This window comes from Thermobia domestica, chromosome 15 (genome assembly GCF_964235325.1).
Source record: "Thermobia domestica chromosome 15, izTheDome1.hap1.1, whole genome shotgun sequence".
In the NCBI taxonomy this organism is placed as follows: Eukaryota; Metazoa; Arthropoda; class Insecta; order Zygentoma; family Lepismatidae; genus Thermobia; species Thermobia domestica.
Genome location: NC_137468.1, coordinates 80,156,511 through 80,177,888, shown reverse-complemented (window position 1 = coordinate 80,177,888; position 21,378 = coordinate 80,156,511). Strand labels below are relative to the sequence as shown.

The 21,378-nt window shown below is 33.9% G+C and overlaps 1 protein-coding gene across 9 annotated transcripts in view; it reads right to left on the bottom strand.

Annotated features, from left to right (window-relative positions):
• LOC145671106 (voltage-gated inwardly rectifying potassium channel KCNH6-like) overlaps nt 1-21,378 on the bottom strand; it is a 754,568-nt gene that overhangs the window by 13,352 nt on the left and 719,838 nt on the right. For 8 of the 9 annotated variants that reach the window (XM_081739884.1, XM_081739879.1, XM_081739878.1 and 5 more), the window contains 5 exons: nt 20,861-21,191; nt 15,873-15,993; nt 14,815-14,945; nt 11,369-11,618; nt 4,859-5,026 (listed from right to left, as the gene is read on the bottom strand). In XM_081739884.1, coding sequence (XP_081596010.1) covers nt 4,859-5,026; nt 11,369-11,618; nt 14,815-14,945; nt 15,873-15,993; nt 20,861-21,191 — 1,001 coding nt within the window. The remainder of the gene's footprint in view (nt 1-4,858; nt 5,027-11,368; nt 11,619-14,814; nt 14,946-15,872; nt 15,994-20,860; nt 21,192-21,378) is intronic. The other variant, XM_081739881.1, reaches the window with a different exon arrangement.

Here is a 21,378-nt window from a genome sequence, read left to right as displayed (position 1 = left end):
TTTGTGAGAGGTAGTTGAATTGTTCCTGCTAAGGATGCTCACTTGACGCTATCATAATTCGAAGACAGCATTTAGAACTTTCTGTGAAGTGGAAAGCGATTGGTCATATGAAAGTAGACAGGTACAGCCAGAAGTGTCTAAAAGTAGTGTGAATATTCTGAAAATTGTTGAGTCATTCACATGAAATATATTCCTATAGATATATCGTGCATGGACCATAAATTCACAAGATGGCTACATATAATCCTAACAGCCAAGCTTCACCCCACCTAATTCGAAAGTCAACTATATTCGTGCCGCTCTATGAACCGTCCTTCGGGCACATAGCATTACTGTCTACAGCAGAAGTCAGAGCATTTGTCTTTGGCTGCTGATGAATTCATAACCTTGAAAACACTAGGGTCTTGTGATGTCACGCCAATAAATAAAAGCTGTGCAGCAGGAGAAGTTCAGGAGTGTGCGCCAAATTGCAATACAGTGTTAATTACACATGCTTTCAGACCAATGAGGTAAACAAATGGGTTGGGCCAGGCCGAAATTAACGGCGGTGGAAGTATAGATTGAGAGTTTGCTGTAGGATCAGGTTAGACCGTCACAATTGTGTGATTGTATAGCAGTTTGGGATCATCAGATCTAATATTAAGTGCATCTTCCACAATTTGCGACATAGGTGTTAGCACGAACTCGTGTTTTGTGACAAAGGTATGCTTTTTCTTATGGTTTGTCGATTTGTTTACTTCTTTTACTTCCTGCCAATGTGCGGCTAAGTATTCACAGCGACTTCTTTATAGCCCTCTCGTCAGATAATTTAGTACACATTTTCACATGAATATTTTCTGGATTAGCATCATATTAGAAGGCTCGTAATACAACGACAATCCCTTTATAGCACTGTTAGCTATAAATACTTTCAAGATCTATATGTTATATAAAGTTTGATTGTTCGACAATTGTAGCAACATAAAATACCTATAAAACAAAGACCTAGAATCATGCTATTAGCCGCATATATGTCATAAAGAGCTTAAATTGACTACATGTTTTGTCATTCAACGTTGCACATGAGCAGGAAATGTTTCTTGGGAGTTGATTAATGTTTAAAGTAACAGTTGTTTCTTTTTAAAACAATTGCTCATAATACAAGTGTATGCTTCCGCAACATTGTTAGATTAGAAGTTTTTTCAATGGTAAATGTAACCATCGTGTCCTTCCGAAGTGAATAAATACTCTCTGTGGAAGTTTGAGCACATGTTCATTCAGTGGCGGCGATTGGACGTTAAAAGTGGAGGGTAAGAAATGATTTGAATATTTGTATATCAATGTTAGTTTTCCTGGTTGTTTCGAATACTTTGTTTGACAAAAGGCTGTATAACTAATAGGATACTATCTTTTTCAGTTAAAATACCATATATCGTATTTCATATTTTATTAAGTAAATTGACAAGAGCAATGCACGCCATTTGTACTGTTAAACAAGCAAAGTGTAAGAAGAGATTTGATTTCTTGCTCATGATTACCTTAAAATTCTGTCTGGAAAATTGTGTGATCAGATTATTTAATAACAAATTTGCAAAGCAAATAAATAGAAAGGATAATATTAATCATAGCAATGAATAATGAGATTTGCTTTTTAGAAGTTATATTGTAACTGGGGATTAATGAACAACTTATAATTTTAATTCCACACATGTTATTAAATGTATGTTATTGGTCTTAGAAAATTAAAGACAGTAAATATTACAAGCATATGCTACGACGTTTAAGGGAATACGCAATTGCAATATTATTTGCTTTGAGTTTCAATTAAAACACAATTCTGCAACGTCCACGGAAAGACAAATACCCAATACGTACTCACGCAACGGCAAATATTACATGGCACCATTTTTGTTTCTATGAACCAGTAATATATACAAAACCTTTACATTTTCTAATGTAACTATATACATTAAGGAATCATGCAACTCTATCCATCACGACTCTGAAACTCACTAAAGAAATAATAAACACTTCTGACCAGAGTATATACACTTGTTTATTAAAAACTAAATTCCAGTATAACAGTTACGACAACTTAACGTTGTCTTCATCAGACACTAACTGAAAGAGATATCTTAGAGCGTAGATATTTATACTAAAAGTGAAAGTCCTTGTGTGCATAGGAAGCCACCTGGGTCGTACTTCCCCGGGCGTCATCTTTCGGCCACCTGCCCTGACTTAATTACCCTCCCATCTGTGTTTATCTTTTCCAGACACACCTGTTGTTTATACTTGACCAATTGCCTTAAAACTTTCTCTTAATCTTCCTCTGATGCCTATTAGATATAAATAACAGACTATACTACATACAAGTGATTATAAATACAGCAATATATATATATATATATATATATATATATATATATATATATATATATATATATATATATATATATATATATATATATATATATATAAACTATAAAATATAACAATATATAAAACTCTATATAACTATATACAATATTAAACTATATATAATATTAAATATTAAATTAAATATTAAATATAATGTTAAATTCTGGTTTGCAAATTACATCCGATTATCCACTTTCTTCCGAGCCTCGCAATCTTGATATAGTCCTGAATGTAAAGAAATTTTCTTGTTCAAAATGTTGATCAGGACTAATTTAACAAAATTAGTTACTCCCTTCGGCCTTTGTCTACGTGAGGAAGAGAAGGGTGTAGCACAAAATGGCGACCGTGACAGGACTTATCAGGTTGCTTTAAGAACAACTTTTTGATTGAGAACTACTTCGGGAGTTGTGTTGTTGAAGAAGTGTTGAAATTCCAACTAATTCGCTATTACACCAATGTTTACATAGGATTCCGGGGGTATTGTATGAAAACAGAAATGGCGTTGAGAAGTAATAAACTTTCTAATGCTAATAGACAGGAAAGTGAATACGCATGTTACGCGTCAGTTATTAGTTTATCGTCGAGTCACGAAACCATAAATTCTATCATGTGTAGTCGCTGTGGGTTCTGGTACCATTTCGACTGTATGAATATACCAAATGAAGAATTTGATTCTTTAAGTCAAAGTGAAGTGAAATGGCTGTGTACTAAGTGTGCAACTGAAAATAGTGCACCCGGAGAAGGCGTGCATCGGGAAGACAATGTGCCAATACTGCGTTTGTCCGGAAGTAATTTGAGTGGAAACTCTGATACAACTAGTAGAAACAAAGCCTACTCGAAAAGTGATCGAGGAAAACAATTATTCTACTGATATTGTGTCACCAGGGTAAACACAGGATATTACACTACAAATGATTTTGAGTAAGCTATGTCAAGAAGTCGAAAAAGCAGAAGAGTATCATGCTGGATTTCGAACTTTGCGAAGAGACGTGCGAGCTATGGGAGATGTTATAAGGGAAGAGCAACACGAAAGATACAAAACATTTGGATGATGAACAGTCAAAGGATAATTATTCGACGTTACTACAACCAGAAGATGAAGACATTATCACTCGAAATGAACCGTTTAATGAGGAAGAACCGTCAACTGATAGCTATTCGAAGTTGCTACTACAACCTGAAGAGCAGGAGGTTGTCAGCCTAAAGGAATTATTTAGTGAAGAAGAAGAGTCAACTGAAATGCAGGCTGAGGGAAATAGCAAATTTATTCTGTTACCACAATCAGAAGAAAAGAAAGAAGAATTTGGAACAACTTGGGGAGATTAGCACAAATATTTGAAGATAGACACCGTTTGTGTAGAAGAAAACATTGAGGTCGTTAGTTCGGAAGTGAAGAGACAAGAAGTAAATCATTTGCAAGAATGTGCTGTAGAAGATATAAAACAGTATTCAGGAAGTTGCAGATATTAAACAGAACCAGTAGCTGAAACCACATAAGTAAAGATCTAAAATTTTATGGCTACAAGTTAAGGAAAGAAAGTTACATATATACAAGAATTATTACGTACTATCATCGATTACCCGCTTCGCTGGGTATTTTTTTTTTAAAAAAAACAACTTATTTCATATATTTAGTACCCGTGAAATATGTAGTTTTTGTTTCTAGTGTCATGGATTTAAATAATATCGGAAGTATCGGTGTTTATCTCAGTGACCCCGAAAACTGGATCGCCACCTTCCACCCGCCAGCGACCCCGAGTGATAAACATAGTCACTTTCAATTTTATAATATACACTAGCCTTTGGCTAGTTGGAAGCTTCGCCCCCAGATCCGCGCGTTTCCTCTGCTTACGGCTTCGTACCTCTTAAACCCACATTTTCACAAAGTTTCAAGTTTCTTTTCGTGTTTCAAGTAGCTAAAAGATAAGATTTTGAATCCCAAGAAAACGCCCATTTAAATAACATGGGAATTTATTCATCCCCCCTTTAGATACCTTAAAAAGTAAAAACTATTCACTTTTGGCAATTTTCCCGTTAGTTAGTCCTGAAAAGCTACAATCATGCCAAATTTCAGCATTTCATGTTAACCGGAAGTATCCGTTATTTTATGTCAGTCCATATAGTTTTGTATACAGTTAAGGGTTAGGATATATATAAGGTAAGCTTGTTTTCCTTAACTTGCAGTGATAAAATTAAATCTTTTACTGATGTCACTTCTGTCAAGAGCCACAACTACCCATAAATATTCTTACCCAAGGCACCAAGTTGGCAGGGAACCGTGGTGCCGAGAAGCTTCTTAACTTGTGTGGGTAAAAGATGTCCTATCAGTAATCTGAATGCATATGATGAATACTCACATTATGTAATCATCCTGTTTGACTACTCTTGGAAATTTTTATACTATTTTGTCTATTACTTTGCATACTAAATAAACAAATGATAGTATCGAAATGTCTCTTACCTGTTGGTCAATTTCGTCCAAAGACTCCAATCTTGCTATTGGTGCTTCTGCTGCTGATTTGAACTCCCAGGACTCTGCCTCACTCCCTCGGGAATCCTCTCTTCTTCGGGACCACGTGTCTCCGGAGTACTGAAGAAAGGAGGAGCCTGATTTCCTGTGATACCGAGCCTAGAAAGGTGCAAAACCTGCTGTCTGGGACTCAAGTGTGTAAAATGCACACACTCTTTTTTTTCATACCACACACATACATGTATTTACATATATTACACTAACATAAAACGAAATAATTTAGATAGCTGATTAGCTAAGACTTTGTACATAGATCGGTACATGCTTTTTCTTTGTTAGACATCATCTACACTTCATTTAAATATTAAATATGTAGTTCTTTCATGAACAGCAGCTAACACGCCTGATTCTGGGATCCATTGTCAGTGGGGATGCATGTACCAGTTGAGAAACGCGTGTAGTGGTCCGAATTCGAATTCAAGTTATAGGTCCCGTTTCATATAAGTCAAATAAATACAAATTATTTGAATTTCAATCAAACTGTTTCAGTGTGCGTTGACAACTGACTTTTTTTTGTCATCTATAAGCTCTTCACAGATTTATTGTGATTAGTTTGTACAACTTGAAGAAAAGTGAATTACAGTTTTTACCAAAAATTAATTCCAACTTTAACTCACAGGAAGAATATTAAAAGACAGTGATATTTCTATAAACTGTGCATCATAGTTTCTTTAAGAAACCTCAATCATTTCAGTTTTAGGAACTGAGGTTATTACTTTTTCTCTCAGAAGATTCTACAAGAAGACAGGAGCTATTTTTGTCGCTATTAGAAATCATCGACAAAGGTATCGGTGCACACTGAAACAGTTTGATGGAAACTCAACGATTCTGTGTTGGTTATTATTATCACTTGAGAAGAGAACATTTCTCTTTCACAGAAGGGTTTTCGAAACTTCCTAATAAATATATATATATATATATATATATACTATGGATAAAATTTGGGTCACCATTCATTGAATAATTTCCCAGTATTTCTTAGATTAATCAGTAAGTCAATTAGAATGTATTCCCTATAACAAGAATTAACGCACTATCTGGTAATAAGTGAAGCTTTCAAAGCACTTTTAAAAACAATCCACACTTCTCTGCTACATAATTTTCTGCCTCTCTTCATATTTCGTTCTTAAATTTTGTACTATGGTGGACAAACACCGTGCTCGTGGGTTTTCTCGGGGTTCTCCCGTTTCCTCCCACTTTCTTCATTCCACCATTCATTCATTTCTCATTATCACCGTCTCCTTTAGCCTAACTGGCATAACGGTGGGATGTAAAACTCAGAGATTTCATTTAAATTTTGTAATGTGACAAATTTCTAAGTTAGTTCTTTAATATTTAAAAATCGAAAAGAAAAGTAGAAACCGGAAAGCCCCTCAACAATTTTATACCTCTACAAATAAAGGAAAATAATCGAACTATGTGTTACGTATATTTATCTCAAAGTCTATTTTTTGGTTGCGCAGTATATAGTGCCATATTTTATTTATTTATTTAATTATTTCAACAAATGAACGCCTGATTTTCAAATGATAGATTAATGATAGAACAAAGAAAACCTTGCCGAGGTTGACAAATGGATGATGTCCCTCTGGTTCCGCATTTTCGACAAAAATTAAAAAAAGAAAATACTGCAAAAATACATCAAAATTTCAGAAGTTCCTCCTAAATCCATAGAGAAATACATAACAAATTTTAAAGCATTTTTTTACCGATTCTCAGCAAAGTAGTAGCGTTTATCAGGTTAAATGTCAATGTGACAAAGGTATATATAGATCAAACAAAAAGGAATATTTGTACTAGAATAGCTGAGCGCATTCGCACATCGAAATTTCGTAGCTTGCTACACTTATCCGGATTGGGAACGCATATTAAAGACTATAACCATAGCATTGCGGATTCATGTTTGGTAGAGAAAGCAAAAACAGCAACTGAACGTAAAATTAAAGAATCCTATTACATTCATAAAGAGAAACCTACACTCAATTTAGATAAAGAAGAAATAAATGTGGTTTGGAGCAGTCGTTTTACTACATATTTCCATTATCTGGAAGGTAGGAAAAAAAAAAAACAGTGAACAGTGACGAGAGACTGATCATTTACATGTGTTCACTTTTGACAGAAGACTTGTGGTTCACATTTTAAAATCTTCTTAATCATTGTGTTTTTCTACCTATCGACATTTCTACCCCATGTTTGAAATCCTCTTTGAATTGGGTCTAAGCTAAAGATAGAAGAAGGATCTTCCCAAGGCGCTACTTAGAAGGTGTTTTTTTTTTTTTTTTTTTTTTTTTTTTTTTTTTTTTTTTTTAGTTGTAAGTACCAGCCTTTTGCTTGAATTTCTTTCTAAAAGCAATCTTAATCAGAATAATCAGTACATGAAAGGACACTTCCAATGTATACAATTATTTGCGGTTCAGAATTAAATATGCCGAATAATAATCGTGTTATAAATAGACAACAAAAAAATCACTCCAGAAAGTTAGCAAAGATTTTGTGCTAATAGAAATGTTGTATTTTAAAATGATAGCAGTATTAAACTCCTTTTTAAAAGTGCAAATTGTAACATTTTAGTTTAAAAATAAAAGTAAATATTTTCCTTTAAAATGAAAAGTTTCATTTGTCATCATTTAGGCTCAGTGTAATTATGCACGACATTAAAATATTATGTCTAACAAAATGCATGTACCGATCATTAGTAACCAAATCGTTGCATCTGGAATTCACAAAAGTAAAAATACACACACACAGATAAGCATTTTAGCAGATGCATTTGGAAAATAAAGAAATATTCATGCAAACTTAACAAACACACACTGAACACCAAAACAGCAAGTTCTGCACACTTTTACATCTATAGCACATAGCTCTTAATATTTAGCAAAAAAAAAGAACCACATCAAGGAAAAAAGTAAACAACCACAATCTCACGATAAGAAATTATCAGAAACCAAAAGTAAACAAAAATTTTCATGTTATTGATGGAAATGAATTCAAATGCTCACCTATGTAAAACAGTCATGTTTTTTCTAATTAATTCTAACATATATGAATATATATTAAACACATAATAATAATTAATGAAAACTTAATATATAAACAACATGTATAAATGTTCTTTTTTAAATCATCTTATTTGCCTTTTACATGCATACAGCCAGCAATAATTTTAACCTGAGAAGTAAAGTTTTCGTATTAAGGAAATACAGAAATACCTTGCATAAAGCGATTTTTGATCAACATGGATTTACATCCAACACACTTTTTATTATTACAAATATTTACAAACCGGTAATAGGTTTACCAATTCAATTTTTATAAGATAATTATAAAACTATTTTCAAAAGAAATCTTAAACAGCCTTCACAAACGTAGCAGACTAGTTTAAAATGTTACAGTGTTTCGAAACAGTGTTCGAATAGGTTTGCAGCACAGACCCCGGTGGTTATGCAACTGTAATCACACCAAAAAAAAAAAAGTATGGTTGCCAATAAACATGTTATTTTGCCGTAATTAACCCAGTATATGAAGAGGTGTTTCATAATATCCTCAAAGATTATCACCAGATTCTACAGAAATTTACACGAGACCACCGTGAAGGTATACTAGTTCAAACAAAGCAAAAGTAATGAAAGTCAGTGCATCTATGTTTAAGTTATACGCGAATATACCCAGAATATATATTATATAGCTCCATAGAGCTCCATATTATATATATTATATAGAAGTCCATACCTCCAATACTACGAGACCTACCATAGTCGGATCAAGACTTTATTTAGGAACTAGTATAGGTCTTATCCAAATATCCATGTTTTAAAATCCTGTGGTACTTCTGCAACAATTTTTAGAGATAGTTGGTGAGTACTTTAAATTATATGCCTGTAACAAAACTGCCTTTATAAAAATTGTTGCGACTGTACTGCAGGATTCTGAAACATGTATTTTTCGATAGCGCACATATTAGTCCCTAAGTGAAGTCTTGACCCGACTACACGAGGTCCCATAGTTTTGGAACTATGGATCTTTAAAGTTCATTTTTTCATGCTTTCGGCAGAATATAACTCCGAAAGGAAGTATTTGTGCAGCCAGGTTGGTATATACTTTTCGTCTTATCTTGGTGTCAGGAATCACCTCCCAAACGTTGTCGGTGTTGTTTTGAAACATCATATAAAAATTGAATTGAAAACCTCCTTTTCTTAAAGTCGGTAAATAACGAAATAAAAGCAGTAAATACCATTTAGGGATGTATACGAACGGAGAATAGAGTATTGACATGTGACGGGACGATATTAACTACAATTGAAGAATGGGAGCACGGTGGTTCAGTGGTAGAGAGGTTATTTCTAGTGCAAGACTTCCTGGTTCATCGTCAGACCACGTGACTTTGTAGTGAACAACATCGTATCCGGGAGTTTTCTCGGGGTTCTCCCATTTTATCCAACATTTTTGTTCCATTAATTCCTTTCATCATTCACTTTCATTAATAACTGCCTCCTTCAGCTGACTTAGGATGTAAAACTGAAAGATTTCATTTTTTTATTCACAATTGAAGAAATTTTTCTTTAAATTCATAACTTAAAAAGGATTTTCTGTATTATTTAGCTTATAAAAAATATATTTTTTTAATCTATTGAACTTGTGATTTATCTTAAATTTTTCTGGTGTACAAAATTCAAATTAAGGCACCGGAAACAGATTTCGAACAAACTGGTTTCGCATACAGCGAACGTTTATGGAACCAATTAACCGTTTTATGCAAGGTATTTCCGTAATTAGAAATCTAAAATAGTGTAAATTCTGTATTACAATTATGTTTGTTTACTCGTAAATAGCAATGAGATTGTAATTATTTATCGATGATGATTGTAATTTATTCCACTGAATACAATTTTTGGTAATCCCACATTGCGTTCACTTAACAAAACATTTATTCAGCAATTGCTTTAAGTTTTTATGACAGTTGTTCAAACCCATTTCAGTAAAGCACAACATTTCTGGGTTTTATCTTTGATTGATTTGCTTATGAGTGTGAAATGTCGTTTTGAACAGTTATCACTTGATTCATCTGAGTTCTTTTTTTTTTTTTTTTTAATTTTACTTTATTTTAAATACATGTCTAAGAGGCAGAGGGTGTTCAAATATACCTTTCAAATATTTTTCACAAAATTATTCTTTCCGTGCGAAGAACGGGCAGGTCTGCTATTATAAATATAAAGTCGCATTTAAGTTGTCTAATAGTTTATATATATATATTTTTATGTAAGCTGGTATTTGTTGTGACATTTGCTAAACCAATGGAATGAATGAATGTTTTCTGTAGGCAAATTTGCCCAATACATTAAAAATAAAAATTATAAAAAATTAATTTGTATCACATAAGTGAGAAAACAGGTTTTAAAGAATTATTCAAGTCAACATAAGGCTCAAGAACAGTAATATATATACATATATGTACATACACTTGTGTTTGGGTTCTGACATAAATTTCCTGATTTTAAGTAACATACAATTTTTCATCATGATCACAGTTAGTTTGAAGTTAGTCTAATTATCATTGTTACATGGAAGACATGTTTTTGCTATTTATAGCACGCTTCTCAAATAGTAAAGTTTCAACGATAACGTTATAAAATGACAACAATATGAATTTTCCTTCAGAAATTGCTGAAAATTATTTGCTTCCAGTGTTAGAAGAGCATTATTTTCGTAATATTTTCACAATTTTACTGTTCTTAATGGAATTAGAATTGAAGAAAATCAAGGAAAGATAAAATTGATACAAGCAGTTAAAATATTGTTATTGGAAAATAGGATTGGAGCATTAATTACAATAAGGTATAACAATAAAGTATAATACACTAAAATTCAGACAGTAAAAATAGAGCACGGCATATCAAAGATCTGGGTTCGACTCCTAGTTCAGTCACATACTTTCACTCTTTAAATTTCGTTAAAATTTTCATAGTTAACAAAATAGCCAGGCGACATTACTGATGTTTTTATTAATTTTTTGAAATTGTACTTCCATTTATTCATAGACTAACAAGCAAAACGTTGTTTTTAAGCTTCTGTTTCCAAACTTATGCGTTAAAAGACAGATTAGTGATGCATATTCCATTTCTGAATGAAAAAACGCATCGTAAAGGATACTCAGCTAAATAAATGTTTAAAGTATTTTCCCGTGTTCAGAATGTAAGTTAATTTTCTGTAAGCTTAACTAGACATATCTGTGTGTCTTGTGAATGTGAATTTGAAAAGTAAACCGCACTTTAAGACTGTTCAATTAACTCAGAGCTCAGTAACTTGATAACATAATTTAAATCCTTAAGTACCGTATTTCAATGAAACGCATATCATATACACATGCTTTTTTCATTTATTGTTGTTGCCAAGCAATGCAATGCATCTTCTTTTATAAGCAGAACATGCACCCCTACTCACCTGAGTCAAATCTGAAGGTTGCGATTGACTTCGTGTAGGAATGGAGGGTTCTCGTTTGTCTGTTAATTCAGGAGAAAGAGGAACTGAAGGGCAATGGCGTGCAACACCATGTTTATTTAACCCTCCTGCCCCTGACGCTGAGCTTGCGCTTGACGCCGTTGACGCAGACCCTGATGAGCTCCCCAATCCAGGTATGTGCATGTCAGGATGTTCTCTACCACTACCGGAATCTGGATGTTCTTCACTTAACCTGTGGAAAAATACAGTGTCTGTTGATAAGAAGATTCTCCGAAATGACAAGAGAGGTGCAAATTGTAGCGAAATTTGAAATATTCTCTCTGACTGAATGGAAATTAAACTAATAAAGAGTGTCTCAAAAAGAACGACGAAGCTCGTTATTTTTATTTATTATTGTTGGCAACATTGTTTTTGCAGGTTTTGTTATCAGTGATCATTGAGTTATCTTTTGATACTATTCTTTTGTTTTCGAGGTCAGTGTTTGTGGTGTATCGTCATGGAAAGATACAGTACGGAACAGCGAGTGTTTGTTAAAACTCACTACAAGAATGGTGAAAATTTCGCGGAAACTGTTCGGAAACTCTGTACGATTCTTGGACACAACAATGCACCAAATGAATCCACTGTTCGTAGGTTGATCAAGAAATTTGAGAAAAGCGGTTCAACAGTAGGCATCAAAAGCCCTGGACGCTCTCGAAGTGGCCGGACTGAAGCAAATGTTGTTGCTGTGCATGATTCTCTTACTCTGAGCCCGGGAAAATCATATCGCCGTCGTGCTCAAGAAATGCGCATGTCTCCAGCAACAATGCATAGAATCTTAAGAAAAGATTTGCACTTACACCCGAACAGAGTTCAGTTAACAGAAGAACTTAAAACCAGTAGATCATGGATAACGACGGCAATTTGTGGAATGGATCTTGGAAAAGAAACTAGAGAGACATGATTTTACAAAGCACATCATTTTCTCAGATGACTCACTTTCATTTAAACAGCTTTGTGAACAAGCATAATTGCCAAATATGGGAATCAGAAAATCCAAGAGTAATTCATGAAAAAGACGTGCATTTTCAGCGAGTTATAGTTTGGTGGGGTTTAATCAGTCCTTAATTTTTTGAAGATGAACAAGGAAGGGCTGTCACAGTGAATGGAGCTCGTTATCTTGCGACGTTCACTGCTTTCCTTTGGCCCCGTTTGGACCAAATAAACATTGACAATTTATGGTTCCAACAAGACGGCACAACTTGCCACACTTCAGGAGACACAATCGCTCTGCTGTGTGAAAAGTTCTCGGACAGACTAATCTCGTTACGATGAGGCCAACTCTACCCACCTCGATTCTGTGATCTGACACCTTCTGATTTTTTATATGTGTGTACGATAAGTCACGAGCTTATCAGAACAAACTCCGTAATCCGTTGGAACTCAAACAAGAACTTCGACGTGTTCTCGACGAAGCTGATGGGAAAATGTGTGATCGAGTGATGCTTAATTTTATGGACCGAGCGATCGCGTGTAGGACTAGTATGCGGGTCATATGCCCGATATTGTGTTTCACGTTTAAACTTCAACATCTGAAGAGAATAGTGTGTTTTGATTGCTTCTTTCAAATAAATAAATTTGATTTATAGTAGCTTCAAATCCGGTGTTCCTTTTTAAACACTCTCTGAGTATGGAAGTTCAATTTTTCTAAATTGTTCGACTGTTATGGTCACAATTTTAATCTGGGTTATTAAATATAAATTCGAATGTTATTTGCTTCTTCAGTGGTTTAAGTTAGCAGCATATTTGACTGTATCTCAATACCATTGCTATCAATTTGATTAGCATTTCATCGTTTACTATTAGGCGTATTCTACTTGTTCGAAATATAGTTATCTTCAAAGTAAGTAAAAGTATGTTAATATAACTCCTACGAATTTCTAGAAAAAACATCTAAATTTGTTTGTAATGTTGCACACGACTCTTTAAAATGTTGACATAAATTCAATATGACAATCACAATTTTAACGCAATTTAGAAGATAGGAGCTTTATAGTAAAATAGGAAAGGTCCTTCGCACTAAGAAATCGAAAGAGGCATCTCTTCTTTTCTTTTCTTTGTTTAATACTCATTAGAGAAATTAAAAAAAAAAACGGTGTAAAACTGAAGATTTCAGGAATAAAAAGCTCTGATCCACAACATTACCTCCTTAATTGGCTTTCAAACATTCCAAACATAATTATTATTCTATTTTTACTACTAGTAATAAAAACGTTAATCTTTTCTAATGTGTTTACGTAATTAAAGTAGTGCAAGTCATTATGTAGTTATTTATTCATTAAAATCAAGAAACTGTTAGATTTAGTTTTCATAACAAAATGTATCCTTTCTAAGTTTAATATAGTGAAGTAAGTAAATTTTCTTAAATCGTAACTTCATTAGGGTTGTCAACTGACTGATATTTCACTGGCCTGGCCGGAAATATTCCTGTTATTTTGATTAAGGCGGGTGACCGGTACAAACTTCTTACCAGCCCCTTTACGACCGATATTTTGAAGTCTGTAACCCAGAATAAAACATTGAACAGCGAAATTCTTCAACAATGCCTACAAATACAAATTTACGTTGTATTCTACACTAAGCAATAACCTTTTTTTAATCTATGACAGTTTTTTTTTATTTATTTAACATAAGAAATTTGATAACAATTAGATTTTATTGTGAAACATCATTTTCAATGAACAGACAGAAGTGTATAATTTGTCATAATTGTGCGGCATAAATTTAGCTATAAATTTAAATTGTCCATCGATTGGCAAATAGCTCTTAGGCATTTTGCTAGTACAATGTTTGTTACATTGTTTAGTTTTACGTCCCTAACTGCTGCATATGACAACTTTTCTTTTTTTAAAAAAATCGTTCATATCTGAAAGGAACCTCAGCCATGATTTTGTCCGTTAATCTCGACCCAGAGCCGGCACTTCCTCTTTCCAACACCTACGTGGCTACAAGTGTGATAATGATCCTTTGTTTCGCTAATCTAAACATTGCTTGGTTCATTGAAGAAGGGCGTTTTAAAGCACCTTGATTGGAGCTAACTTTTACTTCTTACCCTTTCCATTTTGTTTTTCTTTTGTTTCAATCTTGAATCTTAGACCTTTATAATAGAGAATTTTGAAGGAGTGCTGGTAATTTTATTTTCCAGAGTTGGTAACCCTAAATATTACTATTTCCTGGAAAATAGATTTCAGCATAGCAGGTGAAATTATTGAGTAAAATTCAAATATCAAGTATACAAATAATTAGTAATAAAATGTCTCTTGCGGATGATGTTAAGTTTCTTGAGTAAGATTGGAGCTGATTTGTGCTTTTTACATCACTCTACTAAATCTCATAGGTCATGGCCTTTCACAGACTCTAAAGCGTTAATTTAGTTTGCATAATTTTACCTTAACGAATGCCTTTTAGCACCACTTGCTGGGGGATATGTTGGACTTCCTTGAAGAACACCAGGTCCCGTATGGACATGAGTTTCTCTGGTTAGTCGTGGATGTCTTGCAGCAAAGTCAGACGCTGAGCGCTAAAAGATAAAGTAATAACACATTGTTATATTCCATTTTGAAAAGCCATTTTTCCCCTCTATGAGTAATATAGATTATCGGATTAGAATTTAGCGTCCATTTGAGCACCAAGGCTATACGAGACGTGGATCTACAGCTTAATGTGGGAACCGACCCACGTGGGTTTCCACCGGAAATCGAACCCGGTCTTCTACGCCAAAGACGTGTATGCTACCCACATAGCCACAAGAGAGCTCATGAGAATTATAAAGGTACAAGAAAAATACTAAGAAAAGAATCAGACTTTTAACCATACCCGAAGAATTATTAGAAACTGAAGTAGTTCTGTTCATTACCAAACTGACTCTTAGCAAATGAATGTACGTTAGAGACTACTGTTTATACCATATAGTTCTCTTTTGCGTGCCCCTGTTTCCCGTTAGACTTCTGCTATAGCAAACAAGTACTCAAAGTTCCTGGACTAACTGGAAAATCCGGAAGAAGTTATTAGAAAACCTTAGACTAAAAGTGTACGTCAATAGTAATTATTCTAAGATAGTTGAAGGTTAAAAAAAATTCAGAGAATGTTAACTATTTCAAACTCACGAACAAAAACCAAAATACGGTCACTAAAAATAGTGCTATCGTCCTAAACTTAAGACTATTAGTTACTCCTAAACGTTCTCTGAGATCTGAGTATTACGGATATTCTATAGGATTGTAAACACTGAGCGGGACAATACATTCTTTATAGTACAGACGGTTATCACCACATAATAAATAGGAAAGTGTGAGATAAGAATTCCTAATACGAAAGCGTACACGACAACGTTTGCCAATTTAATAGAATTTTAGTATAACTAAACATGTTATTTTTCAGTAACTTTGAAGTAAATGAAATCAGTTTCCTAGTAATAAGCACAAGTAAAATAATTAACTTCTCTTACCTCTCTTCTTTCAGGGTCAATTAAGGAACCTGATGATTGTGAGCTTGTTGCCTGTTGCTGTAGTAAAGAAAGTATTAGCCTTATATCACCAGCAACTTGATGCTCGAGCGTATGTAGTTGCCTGTCAAAGAGTAACATTAAACATCATGTACGATCAATCGTTTTATACTAACAAGATATATACGTATTATGCTAACAATACAAGACAGAATAACAATTCTTTATTAACCTGTAGTTGTTTCATCATAACTTTCTGTAACCATAGATATATCTCCATAGACACAGCATCATAAATTTGTATAACCTTTAGTATTGTACACAATTCTGTCATATGTTTTTAGAAGTAAAAACATAAAAAATCATATTATTGGATATTATATTTATTTATCTACGTAATGCATAAAAAAAGAAAGAAGAAAAATAATTTCAGCACGACCAAAATTAATTCGTGCAATAAAAGGTTAAAGTATTTCATTTCTTTATTATTATTATTATTATTATTATTATTATTATTATTATTATTATTATTATTATTATTATTATTATTATTATTATTATTATTATTATTATTATTATTGCTTTTCGGCCTTTGGCCCCGTGGTTGCTCATTTTTCATCAAGGATTTTCTTTTCTTCTTCTGGTAAATTTCCAACACCTGAGCGGCTGCCTTTTCCTCTACGTGGTGGGGCTGGTAACACTGAGAGCGGTAAGTCGGCCTTTCAACCTTATGTGGTTGTTTTGTCTTTTTGATTTTTCTAAGTCTAATACTTTGGTTTCCCTCTTATCTGTTTCATCGTAAATTTGTGGTTCGGTATATGAGTCGTAAATCATCTATGTATAATATTTCTTCTGTTACATAGTATCAGTCTATCTGGTGTTCCACAAGGATCTAATTTAGGTCTGTTGTTATTTACTATGCATGTGAATGATATCGGTAACTCTTGAATTGTCATTTCCTTTTACATGTTGATGATCTTAAGATTTTTTGTAGTATTCAAAATTATCAGTATTATTTAATATTACAGACAGACATTAACTCAATCTTTAAATGGCATGAAAACAATTTATTACCTCCAAATGTGAATAAAATTAGAACAGTATTATATTTGAGGAGAACCAATGTATCAGTCTATCAGTATAAAATTAATGATCATAGAATTTAAATGTTTTCAATTACCAAAGATCTTGGTAGGAATTTACATCTTATTAAATGAGTTTCAAGAGTTTCGAAGATGTTCTAATCTGTAAAAGTCTATACAGTGGTTAGGTTAGATACCAGTTGGAATATGTTAATTTGATGTGGAATAGGAATTTGATCTCCATCTCCCAAGCTACTAAAGGTATTCAAATTTCGTTTTTGGTTTGGCTTCGATTTAAATTTAAATTTAATACCTTAACCAATAATGCTTTCCTTTCGAAACTCAATTTAATTTTCCTAGTTGAAAGAAGAAATTTACAGTAGGTCAAATTTATTCACAGTATAATTCATGATAAGATCGAACTTATCGATTTGTTGTACTCAAAACTCCATCTTATAACAATAGAAATTTTTGATTTTTCCTCGTATCTGTAATTTAGTTGGTACTCTAACATATAAAACGGTGCGAGCTGTCCCGGGTTCGATTCCCGGTGGGGGCACTCGGTCAAAAAAGTGTAAAACGCTTTTTCAGGTCAGCCACCTTGAATGAGGTTTTCCTCATTCATACCAGGCAAATGCCGGGGTGGTCCCTAACTTATAGATCCCAGGCCGCTTCCTTCCTTCCCCAATCTTTTTTCCCTTCCGTTTCCTCAGATAGTGTGCTAGCCGAGGGACGTCATCCTTCAAACGTGACGGGCTAAATGGCCTTAGATGCTGAAAGCCCAGAAATCTAAATCCTAAATCCTAAATCTAATATACAAAAGTACTGAAACTATTAATAAGTAACTTTTAATATTTGATATGTTTAATAAACAATTTCTCTAAATCTAAAATCAATATCTCAAGAGTAGCACTAATAAATAAGTAATCATTTTCTTTCTCTGTGGCAATTCTATGTATTCATAGTATATTCTGTCAATTTTTACATAAATTCTTTCTCTTTCTAATTTCTATTTTATGATTTTTTCATATTATTTTAAAAATTGTGGATATATTTTTTTTAAAAAATACTTTTAATTTCACTTTTTGATTCTTATTTTATATCGCACTGAGTAATAAACTCAGTGCATTTGTTTAGAACATTATGCAAGATCACGTCGCATGGAACAGGTCTTTACTGTTATAGTATTTTGCCCTTGAGAGAGCTAAATTACATGACTATTTTTATATTATATTTTGACCTGCACACTCAAGCAACTCTGGTATTCATATTACAATTCAACAATATCATTAGAGTTCAACAGGGAAGTGGGGGGGATTTCAAAAATGAGACTTTTATCAATTGATAGATCTTATTGAGCTGAAAGAAACGATATTCGTTAGAATGAAATCTTATACGTAGTTTTCGAGAAAATAATGGAATGCAATTAATATCCAAACCTAAAAATTGATGTTGCATAAGAATCATGCCAGTTATTGAGGTGAAATGATGTTGAAATATACCTTCACTAAGCTTTTCATTACGATACTAGCACGACGATAGTACATAGTATGGTTAATGCGATCCCACATAGCACACTACGTCCCTGGAATGTCTCATTTTGATCCCAATCATCCCATTCGGTTCCCGGGATTATCGGGACAATGAGAAGACATCCCATGGACGTCCTGCATGGGACGTCCTGAGGGATTCCCATGTAAGATGTCCACGGGACGTCCCAGATGGGACAGGAGGTCCGAGGGAAAACAAATAGACATCCCTTCGTAGTCCCGTTGAATATCCCGTATCCCGGGATATTAGTGGACATCTAGATCTCCCGCGGATATCCTGTGGATGTCCCGGGAGCACATTCGGATATCCCGGGATGTCCCGTCGTCCGTTGCGGGCTCAGTCTCGGACATCCCGTGGACGTACTTGTGCTATGTGGGATGTAACCTAAAATAACCATTAACTCTTACATTTTAATTCTTTCATAACTGACTCTTGCTTAAAATATTGTCCAACTATAAGACATATGGCATTTTCAGTGAACAAGGGTATCAAGTTGTATTTGAACATATTTCATCTGTAAGATTTGTGTCCAAAGCTCCTTTCAGAGCTGAAGATGATTCATGTCCAGATACTGCAAATAAATTTTATAATGTACGAGGGAGAATCAGAAAGTAAGGTTACGAGGCCGATATTTCTGGAGTTTCGTCTGTTATAGAGAAATAAGGAGTGTGCAGTAATTTTACTACATGGAGTTGACAACTGTGCAGAGTCTCAGCCACCTGTTACCTATGGCGCTAAGTGTAGGTAAACACAAATGGCGACTCGTTTGGGAAACTGGTCTCGCGAAGAAGTCCTCTCAGTTATTCGATTTCTGTGGGCAAAACATGTAACCGCGGCTGAAATTCTCCGCCAGCTGGTAGAGATTTACAGCCAGGACTTCTCACCGAGGGCGTCATCTTCCTTCACGACAACGCCCGCCCGCATACAGCCCAGAAGACCACCACGCTGTTGAAGCAGTTTCACTCGGACATCATCGACCACTCTCCCTACAGCCCGGAACTCGCTCTAAGTGATTTTATATCTTCCCGCACTTGAAGGAGCACCCAGAAGGTCGTCGCTTTGCTTCAGACGAGGAGGCGAAACACTTCGTGACAACATGGCTGAACACGCAAGGGAAGGATTTTTACCAGGAGGAATCTTCAAACTCATCCTACGGGATGCGACAAGTGTCTCAACTGATATGGACACTATGTTGAAAACTAACCTCATGTATGTATTATCTGTTGGCTGTATTGGTTGTATGAAATAATATATACATATTTCACTGCAGGTTTTGAAACTTTTTTTTTTTTTTTTTTAACTAGGAATGATCAGAAAGTAAAGTGTTAAGCATACCGTACTAACTTTGTGTCTCTTTTTCTCACAACTTTGGTAATTGAATTTGGTTCTCTTCTGATCTGAACATTCCCCTTCACTCGACAAATCACATCAAGCTTAAAGAATAGTATGCTTGACATTAAATTCTCATGTGTAGTTTCCGACAAAATGAAAAGAAAGCAAATTTTGAAAGTATTTGGTTAGTAGCCATTATATAATTGGCATTTTTAATTTTTTTTATTTTGATGGAAGAAATTGTTTATAATTTACGTACTGTACATGTAGCAAAATACTGTTATCTGTAATAGTTGCAGTATCTACCGAAAATAATTGGCATTTTTTAGCTTTTATTTTCATGTAAGAAATTGTTATTTATTTACGTAGTGTATATGTAGCAAAATACTGTTATCTGTAACCATCATAGTTATAGTATCCACCGAAAATAATTGCCAATTTTTTTTAGTTTTTATTTTGACGGAAGAAATTGTTATTTATCTACGTACTGTATATGTAGTAAAATACTGTTATGTGTAATAGTTGTAGTATCTACCGAAAATAATTGCCATTTTTTTAGTTTTTATTTTGATGACAGAAATTTTTATTTATTTACGTACTGTATATGTAACAAAATACTGTTATCTGTAACCATCATAGTTATAGTATCCACCGAAAATAATAGCATTTTTTTATTTTAATGGAAGAAATTGTTATTTATTTACGTACTGCATATGTAGCAACATACTGTTATCTGTAATAGTTGTAGTATCTGCCAATAATAATTGACATTTTTTTAGTTTTTATTTTAATGGAAGAAATTGTTATTTATTTATTTACATATTCTATATGTAGTAAAATACTGTTATCTGTAACAGTTGCAATATCTGTTGTGTTTTTTCTTTTTCTAACAGCTACATACGCACATACTACTAATAGTAAAGGAAGACGTAGGAAAAATAAACAATATAGTAAAATAAAAGGAATTATTGCTTCACTTTCAAATATACGAACGGGATACCACAAAAAAGGTAGAATAGCACTCACCTTGTGAGTTGGTCTATTCTGGCATTAATATTTTGTGCATCCGTTCCTGAAATGCTTCCATGTCGATGATGATGATGATGACTAGAAACTGCAGGTGTGCTATATGGTGTCACAGCGGCTGTACACACAACAGTGCTACCAGTGGTCATGGAAGGGTAATCCGAAGGACGGGGCGATCCACTACTGGTAGTGTACGCTGTAATATCTGGAGAAGGAGTACCATACGCACTGGAGGGGACTGCTAAGTTAGTTGATAATGAACCAGCCTTATGAATTTCATCACTCTTATCACTAGGAAGTTGCTTCTCGGAAATGTGGGTTACGCCTGCAACTTAAGAAAAAAATTAAATTTAAGACAACTTTTTATTTTTTATCACCAAGAAGTTCTTTAGGACGTTACAATTTGTTCTTAAAACCATAATGTCTTAAGTTACCTATTAGAAAGAAAATGGTAGCTGATAACATATATAAACTTTAAATATTAACGTTTTTAGGCAAGGTAGGCATTAATTATATAC